This window comes from Hyperoodon ampullatus (genome assembly GCF_949752795.1).
Source record: "Hyperoodon ampullatus genome assembly, chromosome: 11".
Lineage (NCBI taxonomy): Eukaryota > Metazoa > Chordata > Mammalia > Artiodactyla > Ziphiidae > Hyperoodon > Hyperoodon ampullatus.
In genome coordinates, this window is record NC_136924.1 from 45,143,467 (window position 1) to 45,161,134 (window position 17,668).

Below are 17,668 nucleotides of genomic sequence, written 5' to 3' on the forward strand. Positions count from 1 at the left end.
GAGTAGAAATGGGGCTGTTGTTCGTTTTTGGGTGAATGATGGTGGAGGTGGGGACAGGGAGGCAGTGGTCGTGGCGGAGGGAAGTACACGGAGTCAGAAGCCATTTGGAAGGTCGCCTTGACAAAGCTTCGTAATGTGGGAAGGGAGGGAGAAAGAAGGAATGTCTGAGTCGCTGGAGGGTGACACCACCGGCTGAGATGGGGAAGAGTGGCAAAGAAGCCAGTTTGGGAGGTTGTTAACTTCGGTTTTGAATACCTTGAACTCTTTGAGATTCCTGACAAACCTGGGACCCACTGCATTTTCCCTCAGGGATTCCGATCCTTAGCAAACTGATCGCAGAGGAGGAAACACAGCTGGAGCTGAGCCAGACAGTTCTGGGCATAGAGCGCTGACTCGTCTCTCTCTTGAGGAGTCTGCTGTCTGGGCCATGTCCCCTCTCCAAGCTGCCAGGCTCCTTCCCCTTCTGAATCTGGTTCTCCAGCTGTTGCTTCCTACCTGTGAGGCACCTGCATACTTCGAATCATTCCACCATTTGCTTAGACTTTCTAGAGCTGATTTCTGTTATAGCACCCCAGAAAAATATGAATCAGGAAGAATTCTGAGGGGTAATGAAGGCAGCTTCAGGGAAGAGTAGGAGTCTACCAGGCTGAGAAACAATGGCACAGGATTCCAGGCAGGAGGTTCAGCAAAGGTAAGGGTGTGGGTGTGCCTGCCTCCTTTAGGAATGGAGAGTGAAGCTGGGGCTCAGGGTTCTTGTGGAGGAGCGAAAGACACTCAGAGAAGATCAGTTGGTCTGGAATATGAGGGCCCAGCAGGTGGAGGTGGGCGTCTGAAACACCCTGAAGAGCCCAGGCCAAGAAGGATGGGCCCTCAGGGAGTCCAGAGACATGTGTCTGGTCTGCCCATACCCTTGTGCATCCGAAACTGGCTAACTGTTCATCAAATGTTTCCTTTATGTCCTGGGCACACAGCTAGATTACATTTCCCAGCCTCCCTTGTAGTATGAGTCCTGGCTGGTGGGATGTGGGTAGAAATGCTCTGTATCACTACCAGGCTGAGTCCATAAAAGCCTCCCATGAGTGAGCCCTCTCCTCCGTGTACTTGTGGGATGTTGATGTCCAAGGCAAACTGGGAGCTACCTGAGGAAGGTAGGACCTCTAACAGCCAAGTCTTTGAATAATGGTATGGAGCAGAGTCTTCCTCTCAGCCAAGTGAACAAGAATTAAACTTCTATTGGGTTAAGCCATTGAGATTTCAAGCTTTGTCTGTTATGGCTACTAGCCTTAACTAATGCAGATCTGCACACCTCTGGGGTACTAATGCAGATTTGCATTTGGTGGGTGGTCACCAGAAGTTTATACCCTGGTTTAGCACTGTGTTTTCTTCTCTTATTTCAACCAAGAACAAATCAGATAAAAGAATTTTGACTGAATTTTAACATTAATTAAAAGCCAGCTTGTTGGAATCTCTGCTCACTGTTCTTCCAGGCCTGGGTGAGGTGATGTCTCCCAGAAGCCTACCAGATCCCAGACAGTTTCCCAGGGTAGGTCACGCAGGCACCTGAGAGGCAAAGGTCTGTGAAGATACTTTTGGAAGCCCAGGAAAGCTCTGATACGGAATGTACTATTTTGTGAGCATAGATTTATTTTTATAAGCTTCTCACAGAGACTCAAAAGAGGTTAGAAGCCTCTGTCCTGGGAATCTTCTCATGTTCTCAGTGTTCAAACAATCTTCAAAGCTATTATCAGGAACCTAAATCTTTCTTTCAATTTATATTTTCAAGAGTCTATGAGACATTTTCACAAATATTTCTTACAGGGATGTTAAACTCAACATTTAAAAATCTTCTTTAATCACCTAGTCACCCAAAGAGAACACGTGAATCATCTTCGACAGCTCCCTAGCATTCTGAATCTCCATCCCTTAGTTAGTCCCGTCATTTCTCCCAACTCTGCCACCACCATGAGCAGTACCCTCTGCTAGGCCTTCTTGCTTCTATCCTTACTGCACCCTACTTTGTTCTAATATTCTGGTTAGCCAGAGTGATCCCATTAAGAACTTACAACAGATTATGTCACCCTCTGCTCCAACCCTGGCGGCTTCCCCCATCATTTGGAGAACCCAGAGCCTGGCCTACGAGGCTCTTGCTGCGCCACTCCACCTGTCCCCTCCTGCTGCTCCCGACTCCACGCCAGCCACAGGCCCTCGGGTACTGTTCCTCCACAGCAGGCTCCTCCCACCCCAAAGCATTGGCTGTTGCTAACCCCTTGGCCAGGGATACCCTGCCCTGAGGTACATACATGGTTTGTACCCTCATCTCCTGCTGGTCTGAGTCAAATGGCCCCACTCCAGAAGGCCTGCCTCTGCCACCCTGTCTGAAATTGCCATCCACCCGCCATTGCTCCCTCCCCTTACTTCTCTCCTCAGCACTTACTGCCCTCTGACTTATTATGTCATTTGCTCATTCTTCTTGGTTATTGCCTGTCTCCCTCACTAGACTCTGAGCCGCACAGGGAAGGATTGTTTTTGCCAGGTTTGTTCACTGCTGTATCCCAGAGCTTAGCACACTGTAGCACTTAGTATTTGCTAAATGGATTATTCAAGAGCCTGAATTCCCTGCCACCGGCTCCAACCCCTGATCCATGCTTGCTTCACTAAGTAGTGAATTCCCCATGTGCAGGGGGTGCCTTGTTCACCACTGAATCCCCAGCACAGAGCCAAGTAGACAGTGGTTGCTCAATAAACACTGGTTAATAAGAGAAGGCCTGGGAGTGTATCTAATTCATGTCCGGTTCTCATCGCCTACCAGAGTAATGAGATGTAGATTCGTTTAGGCATGCAGCAATAGTAGTTGAGTACCTGCTTAGACTTTCCATAATAATTTTTTGTTTACTCGTGATATTATTTTAATAAAAAAGCTGACCCAAGGGAAGGAGCACGTGTTGCTCCAGATTATCCTGTGCGCCCTCTCACAGACATGACCGCCCGGCACCCAGACCTCAGGCCTGGGACTGTAGCTCCTTCCTATGCCGAGGGCCTCTACAGAGCTGTGCTCCAGCCCAACGGGGTGCAGAGGACATGTCCGTGCACAGAGGGCCCCACTCTCCAGAAGACAAACAGAAATGGCCCCAGGGAACAGGTGGAGGTTCTGAAGCAAGAATTTATTCCAAGTGCGTATGTGGGTGTAGACAGCAGAGACCCACCTTTCAAAGCAGGTCAGAACCTCTCACAAATAGTCTCCAGCCCTAGACCTTCCCTTGCCACGTCCCTGGCCTGAGGCCGGAGCAGGGGAAGGGCCTCCTAGTTCCCCCACCAAAAAACACAGGTACTTAAGGGCTAAAATAGAATTATACAGCCTTATTTTTATTAACATCTAGCAAGAAAAAAAAAAAAAGAAGATTCCCTTCCTGCTCCAGCCCTACCTCCACCACTTGAGCCCTCAGGGAGCAGCGTCTGCCCAGGGAGCACCTGCTTCCAGAGGTGTCCTTGGAGCCTGGGCACCTGTGCACGGCCACCTCTGTGCCTGCAAGCGGACCACAGGCCTTTTCCTTCACAATGTGGGGACAGAAGGGCAGCTGGCATTTCTCCAGCCCTCAGCTGTCAGCCTTGGGAACTTGGAAAAGATCAGCGATGTCCAGCAGAGCTTGGCGGATGTGGTTCCCAAAGCGCTGGGCATTCTGCGGGAGTCAAGAGCTCAGACCAACCTCCGGGTGAGCCCCCGCCCCTCTGTCCCCACAGGGAAGGGTTCTTCCCCAGCCAGACATGCCCTGGGGGGCGACCCCTCCTCAGGCTGAGTGGGAGCACGAGACACTCACTGTCTCTGAGCTTGAGAACTTGCTGGAGACGTGGAAGAAGATGGTGTTCTCACCCGCGATCATGTAGGAAACCCCGTAGCCATCATTAGCTACCTGAGGGCAGCACAAGGGGTGAAGAAGAAGAGGTGAACTGAACCTTGAGGATCTGGAAGCCAAGCTGATGTTATCCTTGCTCCCACAAGATTCACAGGAAGGGCCCATCCCCAGGAAACAGTATGAAAACAGAAGAGAAGACCCCACCAGGGGTTCCAGGACCTCAGGTTCCCTCAGGAGGCCCCCCTGTCATGTTTGCAGAGGGTCTCTAGCTCCCCGACAAACTAGCCCACATGAGTGTCTCAGTGGGAGATCTGGACTCTCCATAAGCCCACTTCAGAGGGTACAGAAGCCCCGGGCAGGGTCACTCCAGCAGTGGGTGTCAACATGGGTGGGGTCCCAGCCACCTTTCTTGCTGGGGTCGACAGGTACCTATCCTGTTTCCAGGCAGGGCAGGTCCAGGGCTGTGCTCCTGCCTCTGGTCTGACCTCCTCAAGGCCCTGCACTCTCCCCTGACACCCCGGCCCCTGGTCCTTCCCACCTGTCCACCTTCAAGGGCACTTACAGGGCCAAAGCCACCGCCAGCACCCAGGTGATTGGGGTACTTGTTTGGGTCAAACATGCGGATCTGGAATTGAGCAGTTTGGCTGGTGGAGAGGCGCCAGGGTTCTGAGAGCACCTGCAACAGGGAGGCCCGGCAGTCAGGTGCCACACACACCTGTGGACAGGTGCGTGAGCCTGGCACTGTCCTGGCTAAGGATGCAGAAGGGACAGGACGCAGGACCTTCCTGATTGCTGTCCACGGTCCCCTAGTCTGTTCTCACCATCACAGCCTCTGCACAAAACCCTCTGTCAGGTGACCTGCCTGTCCGCCCCCTGGCTCCGCCCCCCACCCCTCCTGCTGTCCCTCCTGCATCCCACACTCCTGCCTCAGTGTCAGTGTCCGGGCACTGGAGGTTCCCTCCACCTGGACGCCCCGATTCCCCTGAGCCTCTGCCCTTCTCTCACGAGCGCTGCCACCACCTGACATATGTTTGCCTGTCCATCCCCCCTCACGCCAACAGCAACTCTACGAGGGGGAGGCTCCTGCTTGGTGCCAGTCCACAGGCCTGGGTGGAGTGTGGAGCAGGAACACTGGCCCCAGCTGTCCAGACAGAAAACAGGCCGAGACCCACCAGGAGAGGGCCTGAGGACAGAGGACACGCCCATCAACACTGACCTCAGCCAGGAAAGGGGACTTGACCCCCAGGTACTTGGAGACCACGTAAAGGCAGAAGAGGTGCCTGTCAATCCCAGCCCCTGTCATGGCCAGGCGGTACATATTCTGGTGTTTCTCAGCAGCTTTCCGGAACAGATCTTGGAGGTCTGCTTTCTGGGGGCAGAAATGGAGCAGTGAAGAGTAGCCCTGACCCTCGAGCAGGCAGGAGGTCGCACAGTCACGTCAGCACGAGGCCCTGGGGGGCTCACCAGGTGGCGCCCCTGCACCATGGCCTGAACAAAGGCTGTGGACTCGCAGGTGCAGGAACGTACGGTCTCTGTCCGTCCCTCCCGGAACATCCTAGTCATCGAGGCTTCATAGGTCAGGCAGAACTTGCCTCTGTCCTAGGGAACACAGAGGGGTGAATCTTGCAGGTGTGCCCTGGTGCCACCCCCGCCTGCTCGGTGGCCTGGGGCTCCTACCCGGAAGTGTGCCAGCTGCAGGGCGATCTGTACGAAGGCGTCAGGGCTGGTCCGGCACTTCTTGATGAGGCCTTTGCCAAAGGGCAAGAACTGGAAGCAGTACAATTCCACGTCATCAGCCAGCGCCTTGGCCACCCGGTAGGAGCTCTCGATGACTGCCTGGCACTGCCAAGACACGGAGGGGTCAGCTGGGGGCAGAGCTCTCCAGGGGGACTCCAGGGTCACGTCCAGGAGGCCTGAGCGTTAGCAATGGATGAAGGCAAGGCTGGGCAGGCCGCAGTGTGCTTGACATCCTCAGGAGAAGGAGATGCAAAGGACAAGCCAGGGGCATCAGCACAGAATCCTGGCTGGGCTTTGTCGGGGAGGAAGGCACTGACAGGTGCTCCCTGGACACGAGTTCACACCTCATGTCTTTCTCCAGTCCCGAAATGGTCCTGGGATCTCTATTCTCCCTGTAGCCAGTCTAGACCATGAGACACTCTGGACTCTTCCCCTGAGGGTGGGGCTGGGACAGAGGGGAGGGCCACAGGGCATCTCAGACACTTGTCACTCTCGCACACCCACCCCTGCCCCTTCTCGGCCCGCACACCTGCTCAGGAATGTCCCACTGCAGCCGCTGAGGGGGGGCCAGCACAGGGTTGGGTTTGCCCAGACAGTGCCCAGTCTCTGTGTAGCCCAGGTCGAAGCTGTCGGTGCCCAGGACAAACTGCAGGGGCAAGGTCAGGCTGAGAGGCCGTCCTTGCCCGGCTGCCCCCGTCCCCGCCCCGCCCCTGCCCTGCGGGACCTCTCCCAGGGCCTGCTACCTCCCAGAGGTGCCCTATGATAGGGGCGTCTGCCCACGCGTGTTCTGTGTTGAGGCCCAGCTGGCCGTTCTTGAAAGCGATGAGAGTGAAGGACTTGTCGAACCACCTGCAGCGGGAGGAGATGGGGCGACGGTGTGGGGGCAGGGGGAGGAGCCCGGAGGTGGGCGGGGTGGGCCGTGCAGTGGAGCTGGGGGTGCGGTACCTGTTGTAGCAGCTGCCGTGCAGCAGGGCCTTGCCATAGAGGCTGAGGCTGGCCTCGTCTTCGGGGTCATAGCGGTGAGACTCCTCATCCAGAGCCACAAAGAAAGCAGCGCGCTCGATGGCATCCAGGGCAGCCTTGTTCTTGCCGGAGCCGAAGAAGGCCTGGCGTACCTGAGCCCACTCCACTCTGAGGGCGTGAGGGCAGAGTGAGCTGCGGGGGGGCCCTGTGGGCGTGAGGGCACCTCCCAGGTCCCCCCCTCCACACACCCCCACCTAGCCACCGGCAGTTAGAGATCACAGCAGCTACCCTCCTGCCGTTACCACCAGCGCCCCTCACGACCGCAGGTCCTGGTTTACGCAGAGGACGCTGGGGCCCAGCTCCTCCCTTGCTGAGGGCTCTGGCCGAGTTCCAGGGTGGCACACAGGACCCAACTCCTCTCCACACGGCACCTGAACCTGGGCCCCAATACCTTCCCCCTGCGGTGAGGGCTGCCAGTCTCTCCTCCCCAGGCTGGGGTGGGGAGGGGTCATCCAGGATCCTCTGGAACTGCATCTCCAGGTCCCGAGGCTTGAGCAGGCGGGAGCCCTCATAGAGCCACAACTTGAAGAAGCGGCCCTTGTGGTAGACGGCTACGTGCCTGCTGTCTGTGAGGTGCTGCAGCACATCTGCGGCAGAGGCCACGGGTGGGCTCAGGCGGGAAGGTAGGGAGCTATTCCTTCCCCCACCCCATGCCACTCAGGATGGCCCCCCAGCCTCACACCAGGTGACCGCATGGACCCTTCGCCTGGCCTCCCTTCCCCTTCCCTGGGCGGAATCTGCTGGCACCAAGCCAGGCCCCGTGCCCTGAGCTTCCCTGTCTGTCATTTAATGCCAACCACAGTCCCATGAGGCATTTCACAGAAGAGGAAACCAAAGCTCTAGGAAATCCCACAGACTGTCCTGGCATCGGAAACACGGGTGCTGCTTGGCGGCCCTGGGGCCCTGGGCGAGCCCGCCCCTCCTCCTCTACAGGCTCCTTGAGTGGGGAGCCCCACTAGGCCTCCTGTTGCTCTTTGCGCGGAGACTCCTGAATTGTGAGCCCCTGCAGGGGGGGGGCTCTGACCTGGGTCTCCCAGGGTCCCAGTACTAGCACCGTGCCTGTAAACAGCAGGTGTCTAGTAACGGCCGCAAACTATTTTTCGCAGTTACATGACCCTGAGACACTGAGGACGCGTGGTGACCAGCAGGCAGTAGGGCATCTGGCCGTGGCGGGCCCACAGCTGGGAGGGGGTGGCCTCCACCCTGCGGCCCCAGCGCAGGCGCCCGGCCGCTAGTACCTGTGTCCTTCCCCGGGATCCGGGTGGTGTTGAACATCCTCTCCATCTGGTAGGAGCACATGGGCACAATGCCCAGCGCCATCACCTAGGAGGAAGGCCCGGCACGGCTCAGACGCAGGCCTCCTCTCCCGGTCACGCCCTCGTCCCCAACACAACTCACAGGCTTGATCTCTTCACGGTCAAGTTTACGGCGATACGTGATCATGGCGTGGACAATGTTTCCCAGGCGGGCTGCCTGCACGTCTGTGTTCTTGACGAGCACTAAGTCCTAAAGGGAGAGAGCAGAGCCTGCAAGGAGGCTGCGACAGGTGTGCACAGTGGCATCTCTCTGTCTGGGGTGTCTTGCCCCCTTTCCCCAGTCCATCCTGCACACCCTCTGAGAACCAAGTACAAGAGGTGAAATGCATAACTGATCAGATAACCCCCTGCCCTGGCTTTGACCTGAGCTGCTTTTCCAAACCCATTGTATTTGTTGATGTTTTGTTTATTTTTCTTTGAGCAAGGGGTTCTGCCACTACAAAACAGCTTAAAACCTCTTGTCTAGACAAGTATGCATATAGGTTTCTGGAAAGACAGCTTTGTGGAGGAGGGGAATGCCAGCATGCTACTTGAAACGTGCTTTGGAAGTGGGAGAGCAAAGAGGTGCACAGGGCAGTGGCTGGGCAGCCTCTCCCAGCTGGCTGTGCAGTCTTGTACTAGGAGCAGGAAAAGGGCCAGTCATGTGGGATAGGGACCGACAGTGACCCCCTGAGCTCTACAAGCAGCAGCTCTGATCTGCTTAAGATACACTTAAGGAAGTTCCCTGGTAATGGCGTCAGGACAGCTGGGAAGTTGTGGCTGGAAAGCCAGTGAGGGAACAAGGAAGGAAGTGAGAGAGCCTGAGCTGGGCAGGACAGTGAGCCTGAGGAACTATGGGAGTGACAGTATCAGGCTGTGGGGTCTACTGGGCTCTCCAGATCCTCAGTATCCCCGTCGCCTGTGAGCTGCTTCCTGACTATTCTTCCAGGATATGACACACACACACACACACACACACACACACATCTTCCCTCTCCTTCAGGCCTCACTTCAGAACCTCCATTTGCCTACAGAAACCACCACTAGGGCTCTGAACTGTCCTCCAGGTTCCTTGCCTGAGACCAGAGCTGGGGACAGAGCTGAGCACACAGGAGCCCATGTGGCTCTAGCCCTTACCATGACATAATAGTTGCTGTTCACCATGAGGGGAGTCCTGCCTTGAAGGTAGACATACTCTTCCCACCAGTCGCTCACCTGTGGGTGGGTGGGAGGTTGGAGCTGGGGCAGAGGAGGGTGGGGTGTGAGCAGCCAGGACACAGGGTGGGTGAGGGTAAGCCCAGGAGGTAGAACTCACATAATTGGTTGCCCACCATGACTTGAGTACCAGGTACTTCTGCAGCCTGGGGGCAGTCTTCTCCTGGAATTCCTTGGCCAGCGTCTCCATTCGGTAATATTCCTCGTCATCCAATAAGTGTTGCACGGATTCTAGGTACTGTCCAGCCAAGTTATTGCCCATGTGAGGGCCAGTCAGCAAGAGCTGCCTCTGTCCTGACCTTCTTCCAAGCCCAGCCCCATTGCTCCCTCTCAAGCCGACTCTTTGTAGGGGACAGTCCCTTATGTTTGGATAAGTCCTCTGAGTCCAGCCTTCCCTACCCACTGGGATGTCTGACCCAGGCCCTCACCCGATGAATTGTGGCTGACACGCTGGGCACGGGCAACTTGGGCAGAGATGTCTGGAAACTGTAGAGCATGGGCCGCCGGCTGGACAGAAGGCGGACACACATCTGGGGGTACAGAGTGGAGAATGTTGAGGGGGAAGCCGGGGGAAAGAATGGAAACTAGCAAACACTGGAGGGGCTACCCCAGACCCTCAGAACTGGGACAAACCCCGCCAGGCACCAGTGCCCCGCCTGGCTGTCCCCTCCAGCTCAGAACCCAAAGTGAGGCCCTGGGGTCTCAAACCCGATGCCTGGACCCCTCCACCAGCTTCTGCTCACAGCCCAGACTCTGGTGAAGTGGCTGGTCTGGCCGTGCATCTCAAACATCCAACCGTGGTAGGAAAGCAGCAGTTTCAGGGTTTGGCGGAAGAAGAGGATGCCCATCATCCAGACCCCCGTGGAGAAGATGGCCATGCTGAGAAGTGTCCGGGTCTGTGGGGTCCGGTAGGGGCCACATCTATCAGAGAAGGGGAGAGGACTGCAGGGGGGTCCACTCGAGACCAACCTCAGGGAGATTCTGACTCTGCAGTCCTGATGTATGTGAGCCATCTTGGGGGAGGCACCAAAGGAGGAAAAACTCCATGGACACACTCACATCTGAGCCTCTGAGTGCATCACGCACGAAGTTACGGAAGTAGGGACTGAGATGGTGGTCGCCCCCAGGGAGGGCTGCCCCTATTACCTCCAATGGCTGTTGTCCTGTAACTGCCCAGCTCAGGAACCTTGGCCTTGGAGCCCACCCAGCCCTTTCTCATGGCCCCACTTCTTACCCCTCAGGAAGCCATCTCTGGATAAAACAGACCAGCCCCATGGAGATGTCCACGTTGCAGTAGGAGGAACCCAGTGTTGTCAGGACGACGACCAGCCAGCTGGTGGGGCTGCCAGGGTACACACCCCTGAGGATGCCATTCTGTGGGCAGAAACAGTTATGCTCACAGAGCAAGGACTGGGGTAAGCAGGCACCTATCAAGTCTTTGCCTGTTTTCACTTCTCCTTCACGTCTGGTGGACGCCCCTCCACATTCCCACACCTGCAGCACCTGATTACTGTGTCCCACTGACACTTCCTGCACACCCATCTCCTCTCCACGCCTTGAGCACCCCTCTGGTTTCTGCACTGCTGGAGCCTGTCACTCCATAGAGCTGCCAGCCGAGGTGGGGGTGGAGGACCTTGACAATGGGCAGCAGCTGACACCTAGCCTCTGCCTCCCTGGAAGGCTCGATTCTGCACCTGCTGGAAGAGACCAGAACCACCCGCGCCCACCTTGATGCGAATCAGGCGTTTCTTCCAGGAGTTGATGCCGGACAGGTAGATGTGTTTTAGGGCCTCCCGACTGAGCCGGAAGTCGACCCCCTCTGGCGTCACCGTGAACTGGAAGGCCACAGCCTGGTGCGCTTCCGCCATCCTGTGGGTTGCTGGGCACCCGGGAGTTGCTGGGCACCTGGGAGGCGGCAGGAGGTTGTGCGGGCAGCTCGGCCGCCCGCGCCGAGGCCCCGCCTCCGGCCACTGGCCGCGCCCCCAGTCCGCCTCCCTCCCCTTCCGCCCTGGGTCGGCCACCCGCAGCGCCGAGGCCCCGCCCCCGGCCGCGCCCCCAGCCCGCCCCCCTCCCCTTCCGCCCTGGGTCGGCCACCCGCAGCGCCGAGGCCCCACCCCTGGCCCCCAGCCTCGCCAACCGCCGCAGAACCTTCGCGCAACGGTGCGGGGGTCGGAAGGGGGTCAGGGCCTTGAAAACGTCAGGAATCCCGAGGACAGTGTAGGGTGGTGGGGGCTAGAGGGGCCCCGGAAGCGGAGTCGGTCTGGTCTGGAGTGAGGCGGGGTCTTCGTACCCCCAGCACTGCCACGTGGGACCCTGGCACCAGCCTCTACCCCCCTCCCCCGCCCCCCCTGCCGGCTCAGAGCCCTGGGCCAGGCCGGCATCCCAGAGCCACCCCCCAACTCCACTCACGGCTCGGGTGTGCTCCTGTCCGCTTGTGGGGACAGTCACTCTGGCCTGTGTCCCCACGTCCTTCAGGCCTGGCCACCTAAGTCCCGCCCTCACCGGGAACCTGACACCCACTCCCAAATTTGGGTTGAGAGAACACTTGGGGGGCGGCAACCAGAATCTCCCCGGCTCCGTGGCGGGAATCAGGAGTGGGGGGGAGCCGGGTTTCTGCAAGATGAAGATGGCTCAAAGGTCTGAGAGCCTGGGGCGCCCAACGGGTCTCACGTGAGGATGGTGGCATTAGAGCTAAAAATAGCCGAATGTAGGGAAAAGGTCACCAGTGTGTCAGCTGTGCCTGCTGTTCCCTGATGTCCGGCGCTCAGGGTTGGGCGGCCCCACCCGGGGCCCTCTTTGTACCCTGTAACTCCCCACTGCCCGACCCAAGTCCTCTGAGTATTTATCACTTCTAAGCTGGAGCCGGGGTGGGGGAGAGCAGAATGGACCCCTAACCACTTTCAAGCCCAGATCACCCAGCAGCCACGCTTCTCAGGAGGGGAAACTGAGGCTCCTAGCAATGGCCCCTTTGTCAATCTGTGTGCAGCCCTTGGTCGGTACTTTCCGCCGCCCCCAAGCAGGGTTAGGACGGTGTGAAGAAAGAAGCTAGTTTATTGTCTTACGGTACACATCCCAGGGCTTCTGCCCACTTGCCTGCGGTGGGGACCTGCTCAAACGTGGAGGTGGGTGGGTGGGTGGGGGAGGTCAGCCTCCTCAACCCCAGTCTCACTCGTGCTCAGCCCAGTCCCCAGGGCCTCCCCTTTGTCCCTCCCTCCAAGGTCCTGCCCTGGAGGCTCCAGGAGAAATCCAAGGAGTTGAGAGGTGGACAGTCAGGATGAGGGGTGGAAGCTGGTCAGCTGTCCCTTCTGCTGGAAGTAGAACTGGAACCGAGACTGGGCGTACTCCTAAGGAAGGAACCCCGCGCACTGGTGAGAAGGGTTGGGACTAGCACCCCACACCCCCCTCAGTCTGCCCACAGCTGGCCTAGAGGGTCCGAGGCCTCTGCTGTGCCCCGTCCCCACACCTAACTCACCCAACCTGGTTACTTACCAAGTAACCAAATTCTATAGTGGACATGGATGCCTGGAGGATGGACCAGAGACCCCAGAAGAAATGAGATGCCAGAGCATACCTGAGGGGGAGCAGGAAAAGGGGGGTTCAGAGCACATTTGGCACTGCCTGAACCCCCTCCCCCAGGCTGGTCAAGCCCCAAAGCTCTAACTTCTCCCCTATCGTCCTAACCCCTACCCTGTCCTGACTCTTCCCACTCTCAAACTGTTCTTCCCCATCAGCCTCAGACCTCATCCTCACTTCCTGCCCCCACTTTGCACTGACACCTAACCTGCAGCCCAGTGAGTCTACCTGCCACATTCCCCGCCTTGCCTCTGCACCCTGCTCTACCCCTGCCCCACACGTCTTTCCTCACCAATTAGCCTCTGCCAGCAAGTCTGCTTCCAGTTTCCTCTGCTCCTCTTGGGAGATGGTCTCACCTTTCTTTACCTCCGCCAGGTAGTGGCGAATAAAATGGAGCTGAGATCAAAAGACAAGAGTCAGAAAATGGGGAGACTGGGGAGCATTTCCCAGTTAACACCCTTGCTCGCCATTCCTTCCAGACTTCAACCTCCTCCTCCCCTCTAAGCCAGCTCCTGCTCCCCAGCTCCTGGCCCACATACCTGCTGTCCCCGGGTGGGGTAGTTTGCAGGTCGCGCTTTGTAGAAAGGCCACTCCTCGTGAGTGTAATCGTAAACCCACTCACAAAAATGGTTCCCAATGTCAAAGCCCCTGAGGGAATAAGGTGGACACTCAGTCCCCAAATACGCTGGGCGGCTGGGATGCAGAGATGAAGGCCTGGTCTGCTTTACCAGGGCACTGCGGGAACAGACCCATGGGAGGCCACCCTCTTACCCTCACCTGTAGTTGTAACTGCTGTACTCGAAGTCGACCAGCATGAGGCCGTCAGCGTTTTCTGGCTCTGAGAGCAGTAAGATGTTCCCTGGAGGAATGTGGTGAGGCTCTAGTCACTCCAGGGTCCTCTGGCCCCCCTCACCCGAGGTTGGGCGACTCAGATGCCTTCTCCTACCTTCCTGGATGTCATTGTGGCAAAAGACCACTGGTGATGGGGTAGAGTCTAGCAACTTCCTGCAGGGGAACACGGGCATGGGTCCTGAGCAGGAGTGACGAAAGGAGGGTCAGAGGCACCCGCGTGGGCGAGGCCTTGACCCCAGCCTTCAGCAAATCCTGGGGAGGACCCCACTAGGTGCCTGGCACATCTCCTGTGCTCTTCTGTCCCCACCCCCCCACCCCTGCCCCATCCTGCCTGCCCTCACCTGAGGCTGCCCATCTCGTCCTGCAAGCTGTACATCTCCAGCAGGTTCATCTGGGGGAGGCCAGTGGGGGGTAGGTCCTGGATCTGCTTTAAATACCTGAAGCCCAAAGAATAGGATATACTCACTCTGCTATCCCTCCCCTCTACCCCAGGCCAGGCTGTCCTACCCATTCGGTCACCGAATGACTTGTCTGGCAATCATCTGGAAGCCTGTTGCGTGAGAAACCATGCTAGACAGTGGGACACTTGATCCACTCAACTGGAGAGTTGGACAGAGCACTAGATGCATTCAGTCACAGCCCAGCATAGTAACTGCCAACATGAGGGTTCAGCCTATGTGCAGGAGCCCTGAGGAGGGCCCCGACTCACCGCTCCATGGTCCCAAATAGCCAGTGGGGCTCCTTAGTGAAAGGCATTTCCATGCCATGGAACTGGGCCATCTTCGTGGCGATGGCTGCGGACAACACGGGCTCTCGAAGTTCATGCGTCTTCAGTGGCCGGCTCTGCACCCAGGAACCTATCAGGGTGGTGAAGGGGCTGGGGCAGGAGGGGGGAAGGGTGGGGCAATGGAGGTGGGGGAAGTCAGGGCTTGGGGAAAATTCCCTACCTGGGGTGAGGGATGTGAAGGCAGACATTGGGAAGGGGAATAGGGGCTGGGGAAGGAGATGCTTCGGGGAGGTCGGGGCCGGGCTCGTACTGGGATGTACTGTTCCAGCCGGCCCTCTGGAAAGACTCCGTAGAGCTGGGGCCCCAGTGACCGCTCTGCAAGGATGGCGAACATCACACTTTCAAGGACCAAGGAGTCCACTCCCTGAAGGAAAACAGACAGCGAAGCGACCATGGTCACAAGGGGCCAGAGGCAAAGTGGCGCTGACACACACAAGGTCTTTTTGCTCCTCCCACCACATCTGGGACTTCTTGTTCTATTGCCCGGGGGCTCCAGAGCGCAGGAATTAGTATCATAATGGACAAAATACTTAACCCCTAAGGCTCAGTGTCCTCAATTGCTTAGTGGGGACCATACCACCTGCCACACTTGGGTGAGAGGTCCTAAGGCCACTGCGGCCTTCACTCCCTCCTCACCTGCAGGATGGCCCCGTACAGCCGCAGCAGCACCTCCCGGGGCTCCTCGCCAACGCTGGGCAGGTGGTCAGGCAGCGAGCAGCGGAAGAGCAGGTTACTGAGGCCTCCGCTGCAGACCCACAGCAGGGCGCGCTCAGCCCGCCATCCGCTCCACCGGCCAGGCGTCCAGCCCCCGCGCCCCGCGCTCCCCCGTAGCTCCCGGCCCTGCCCCGCCCCCGGCCCAGGAACGCTGAGTGTCCCGCTGGCCCGAGCCTGAGCCTGACCCCGGCCCGCGCACAGGAGGGGCTGACCCCTGACCTCCCACCTCACGGGGTTAACCCTCAGCTCCTCCGGCCGTACTCGGCGCCAGGCCCCGCCCAAGTACTCCCGGCACCACTGGGAGGCTCGGCGCTCGGCGTCTCGCGACCGCGCCGAGGCGCGCCTCCGGTTCGGGGCCGCGTCGGGGCACATAGCCTGCCGCAAGCTGTCCTTGGCCAGGCGGCCTCCAACAGCCCCGCCTCCGGCCACTTCTGTCCCCTCAGCTGCCATGGCTCGGGCTTGGCCCGGCCAACGCCCCGCCGCGCACAGACCCTTCGGGCGCGCTCGGCTCCTTCCGGCTGCGCTCGGCTCCGCTTCCGGCCAGCCTGCGCTGCTCCGGTCGTACTCGGGTCTCCTTGGCTCTATTCGGCTCTTTGCGGTGCCGTTCGGCTGTCTCGGAGACCCTCGTCCGGGTGCTAGTTCCGAAGGCTGTGCCCCGCCCCCTGCTCAGAGCGAAGACCAATGGCCTCTCTCTCTTGGCTGGGCCGCTCGAAAGACAGTGCTGTTTGGACCTTAACACGGAAGCAGGAAATGGCGCGGGCCAATCAGAAGCGCCCTGAGCGGTCGGGCCCACGACGCAGTGGCGTGTCACGTGAGCGAACCACGTGGGCGGGTGGCGCGTAACAGGCTGAGAAGCTGGTCCGGCGCATAAGGGCGGTGTCACTGGTAAAGTGCCCGTGAGGCGAGGTGGGCCTTCGTCAGGGTCTGGGAGCGGACAGGGCAGCGCGGGCAGCGGCGGCGGCGGCAGCCCCTCACTGGACAGATTTGGCCCCCGGGGCAGTTGGGCAAGGAAGAGGGCCGTTGAATGAGTGTGGCGAGTCCTGAGTTTGGGGGAAAGGGAGAGAGTACTGTGTGTGACTCACATCTAGGGGGTGGGGAGTGTGGGGCACCTGGTAGGTGCCGAATAAACATTTGTTGATGCGTAACCTTAAATCCCTTCTCACCGCTGAGACTCCCTTGTCAGTTGAAGCCCGCCGCTGAGAGGAGGCTATTGTTACCCTGCTTGAAACCACTGTCTTCATGTCCTGCTCCACTACCCCTCTTGCCTCCAGACCTAAAATCAAGCCCAGGAGGAGAGGCTCACACCTTGGAGCAGGCACCTGGGGCTGCATCACGTCTCCTTGTCCCACCACAGCAGTTTGAAATGCCTCCTTGCATTTCTTCTGCCTCATGCTGGAGTGGCGACCAGGAAGACTTGATCCACGGGAATCTGTGGCACTGTTGGACCATGGTGTTCTTTGGGGTGAAGTAGATGGACAGCTGACCTGAGTGGTGTTTGATTTGAATAACGAGAAAGAAATCAAGAATTGGTGATCAGAAAGCAAATGTCAGTTACTGCAATGGGAAATCATGATCCCTCACTCTGTATTTAAATCTGAGCCAGTTCTGAGACCTGGAGTCCACTGGTTGAAAGGGAGGCTTGGTCTCTTATAGAAAGGATCCTACAGTGCCACCATAAGTACATAAAAATATATTCCCCTAATCCTTCCCCAAAGGGACCCAGCGCCTCTTAAAGTAACACATTTACTTTGGAAAAGGGACTATCCAGACCTTTCAAGGGCTGTTAGATACAAGATCTGAGGTGACATGTGTGCCAGGGTACATGAAGCATCATGAGTCACTGGTTTGAGTAGAGGCTGTGGAAGTCAGATGATAAACAGAGTCCTGACCCAAGTCTTGAGGTCACTTCTCTGGTCCCAGTACATACTTGGGGTAATTATACCTAGCAGTGGGGAGAGCCTGTACATTGATCCCTCACCTGTGGAATAAGAGTCATGGTAGGAAGAGCGAAGTGGAAGCCTCTGAAACTCCCCACCCTCTCCAATGCTGCATTCCATGTGGGATTGCAGAGATTGCTTACTCTCAAAGACATAAATCCCTACTACATCACCTTCAATTCACCTGAATGGCCCCTGCAAAATCCAGATGGATTCAAGTAAATGATGGTGGACTACCACAAACTTAGCCAATTAGTATCCCTAATCACAGCAGCTGTGTCAGGTGAGGTATCTGTACTGGAACTGATTAATGCACCTTTGGCACCTGATAATGCAATTGATGTGGTGAACATTCCTTTTAATTTCCAGTAGTAAAGAGTAAGTTTCCAAAAGCAGTTCACTTTTATATGGGAAGGACAGCCAAACATATACATTGTCTTACTTCAAGTCTGTTTTAAGTCATGCTTTCTGTCACAGTGTAATCGTTGAGACCTTGATCATCTGGACATTCTCCATAAAACTGATGAAATTATGCTAATTGGACACGGTGAGGAAGGAAGTGACAAGTGCTCTGTCCCTGGTAAGACAATGTATGTCAGAGGATGAGAGATAAACCCTCAGAAGTTCTGGAGCCTGTCATCAGTGAAGTTTCCAGGGGTGCAGTGTTGTAGGGCAAACCAGGCC

At 57.4% G+C, this 17,668-nt stretch overlaps 2 protein-coding genes across 3 annotated transcripts; both read right to left on the reverse strand.

Moving 5' to 3' along the window:
* Positions 1-3,342: 3,342 nt before the first annotated feature.
* CPT1B (carnitine palmitoyltransferase 1B) lies at positions 3,343-10,989 on the reverse strand (the record flags this gene model as incomplete). Of its 2 annotated transcripts, XM_079714712.1 has the most annotated exons (18): positions 3,343-3,677; positions 3,816-3,908; positions 4,414-4,527; positions 5,068-5,220; positions 5,316-5,450; positions 5,529-5,693; positions 6,118-6,234; positions 6,332-6,437; positions 6,534-6,719; positions 7,003-7,198; positions 7,850-7,934; positions 8,010-8,117; positions 9,044-9,121; positions 9,222-9,359; positions 9,550-9,651; positions 9,865-10,042; positions 10,356-10,495; positions 10,849-10,989. In XM_079714712.1, 18 exons carry the CDS (start codon positions 10,987-10,989, stop codon positions 3,594-3,596), a joined length of 2,319 nt encoding a protein of 772 aa, XP_079570838.1. In that variant the 3' UTR covers positions 3,343-3,593. The 2 variants fall into 2 exon arrangements, with proteins under 2 accessions (XP_079570838.1, XP_079570839.1); XM_079714713.1 differs by lacking the exon at positions 9,550-9,651.
* Positions 10,990-12,154: 1,165 nt separating this feature from the next.
* Positions 12,155-15,497, reverse strand: CHKB (choline kinase beta; the record flags this gene model as incomplete). Its single annotated transcript, XM_079714806.1, has 11 exons — positions 12,155-12,465; positions 12,611-12,692; positions 12,987-13,090; positions 13,234-13,342; positions 13,472-13,553; positions 13,641-13,699; positions 13,888-13,983; positions 14,256-14,389; positions 14,584-14,697; positions 14,970-15,078; positions 15,274-15,497. 11 exons carry the CDS (start codon positions 15,495-15,497, stop codon positions 12,391-12,393), a joined length of 1,188 nt encoding a protein of 395 aa, XP_079570932.1. The 3' UTR covers positions 12,155-12,390.
* Positions 15,498-17,668: the final 2,171 nt, after the last annotated feature.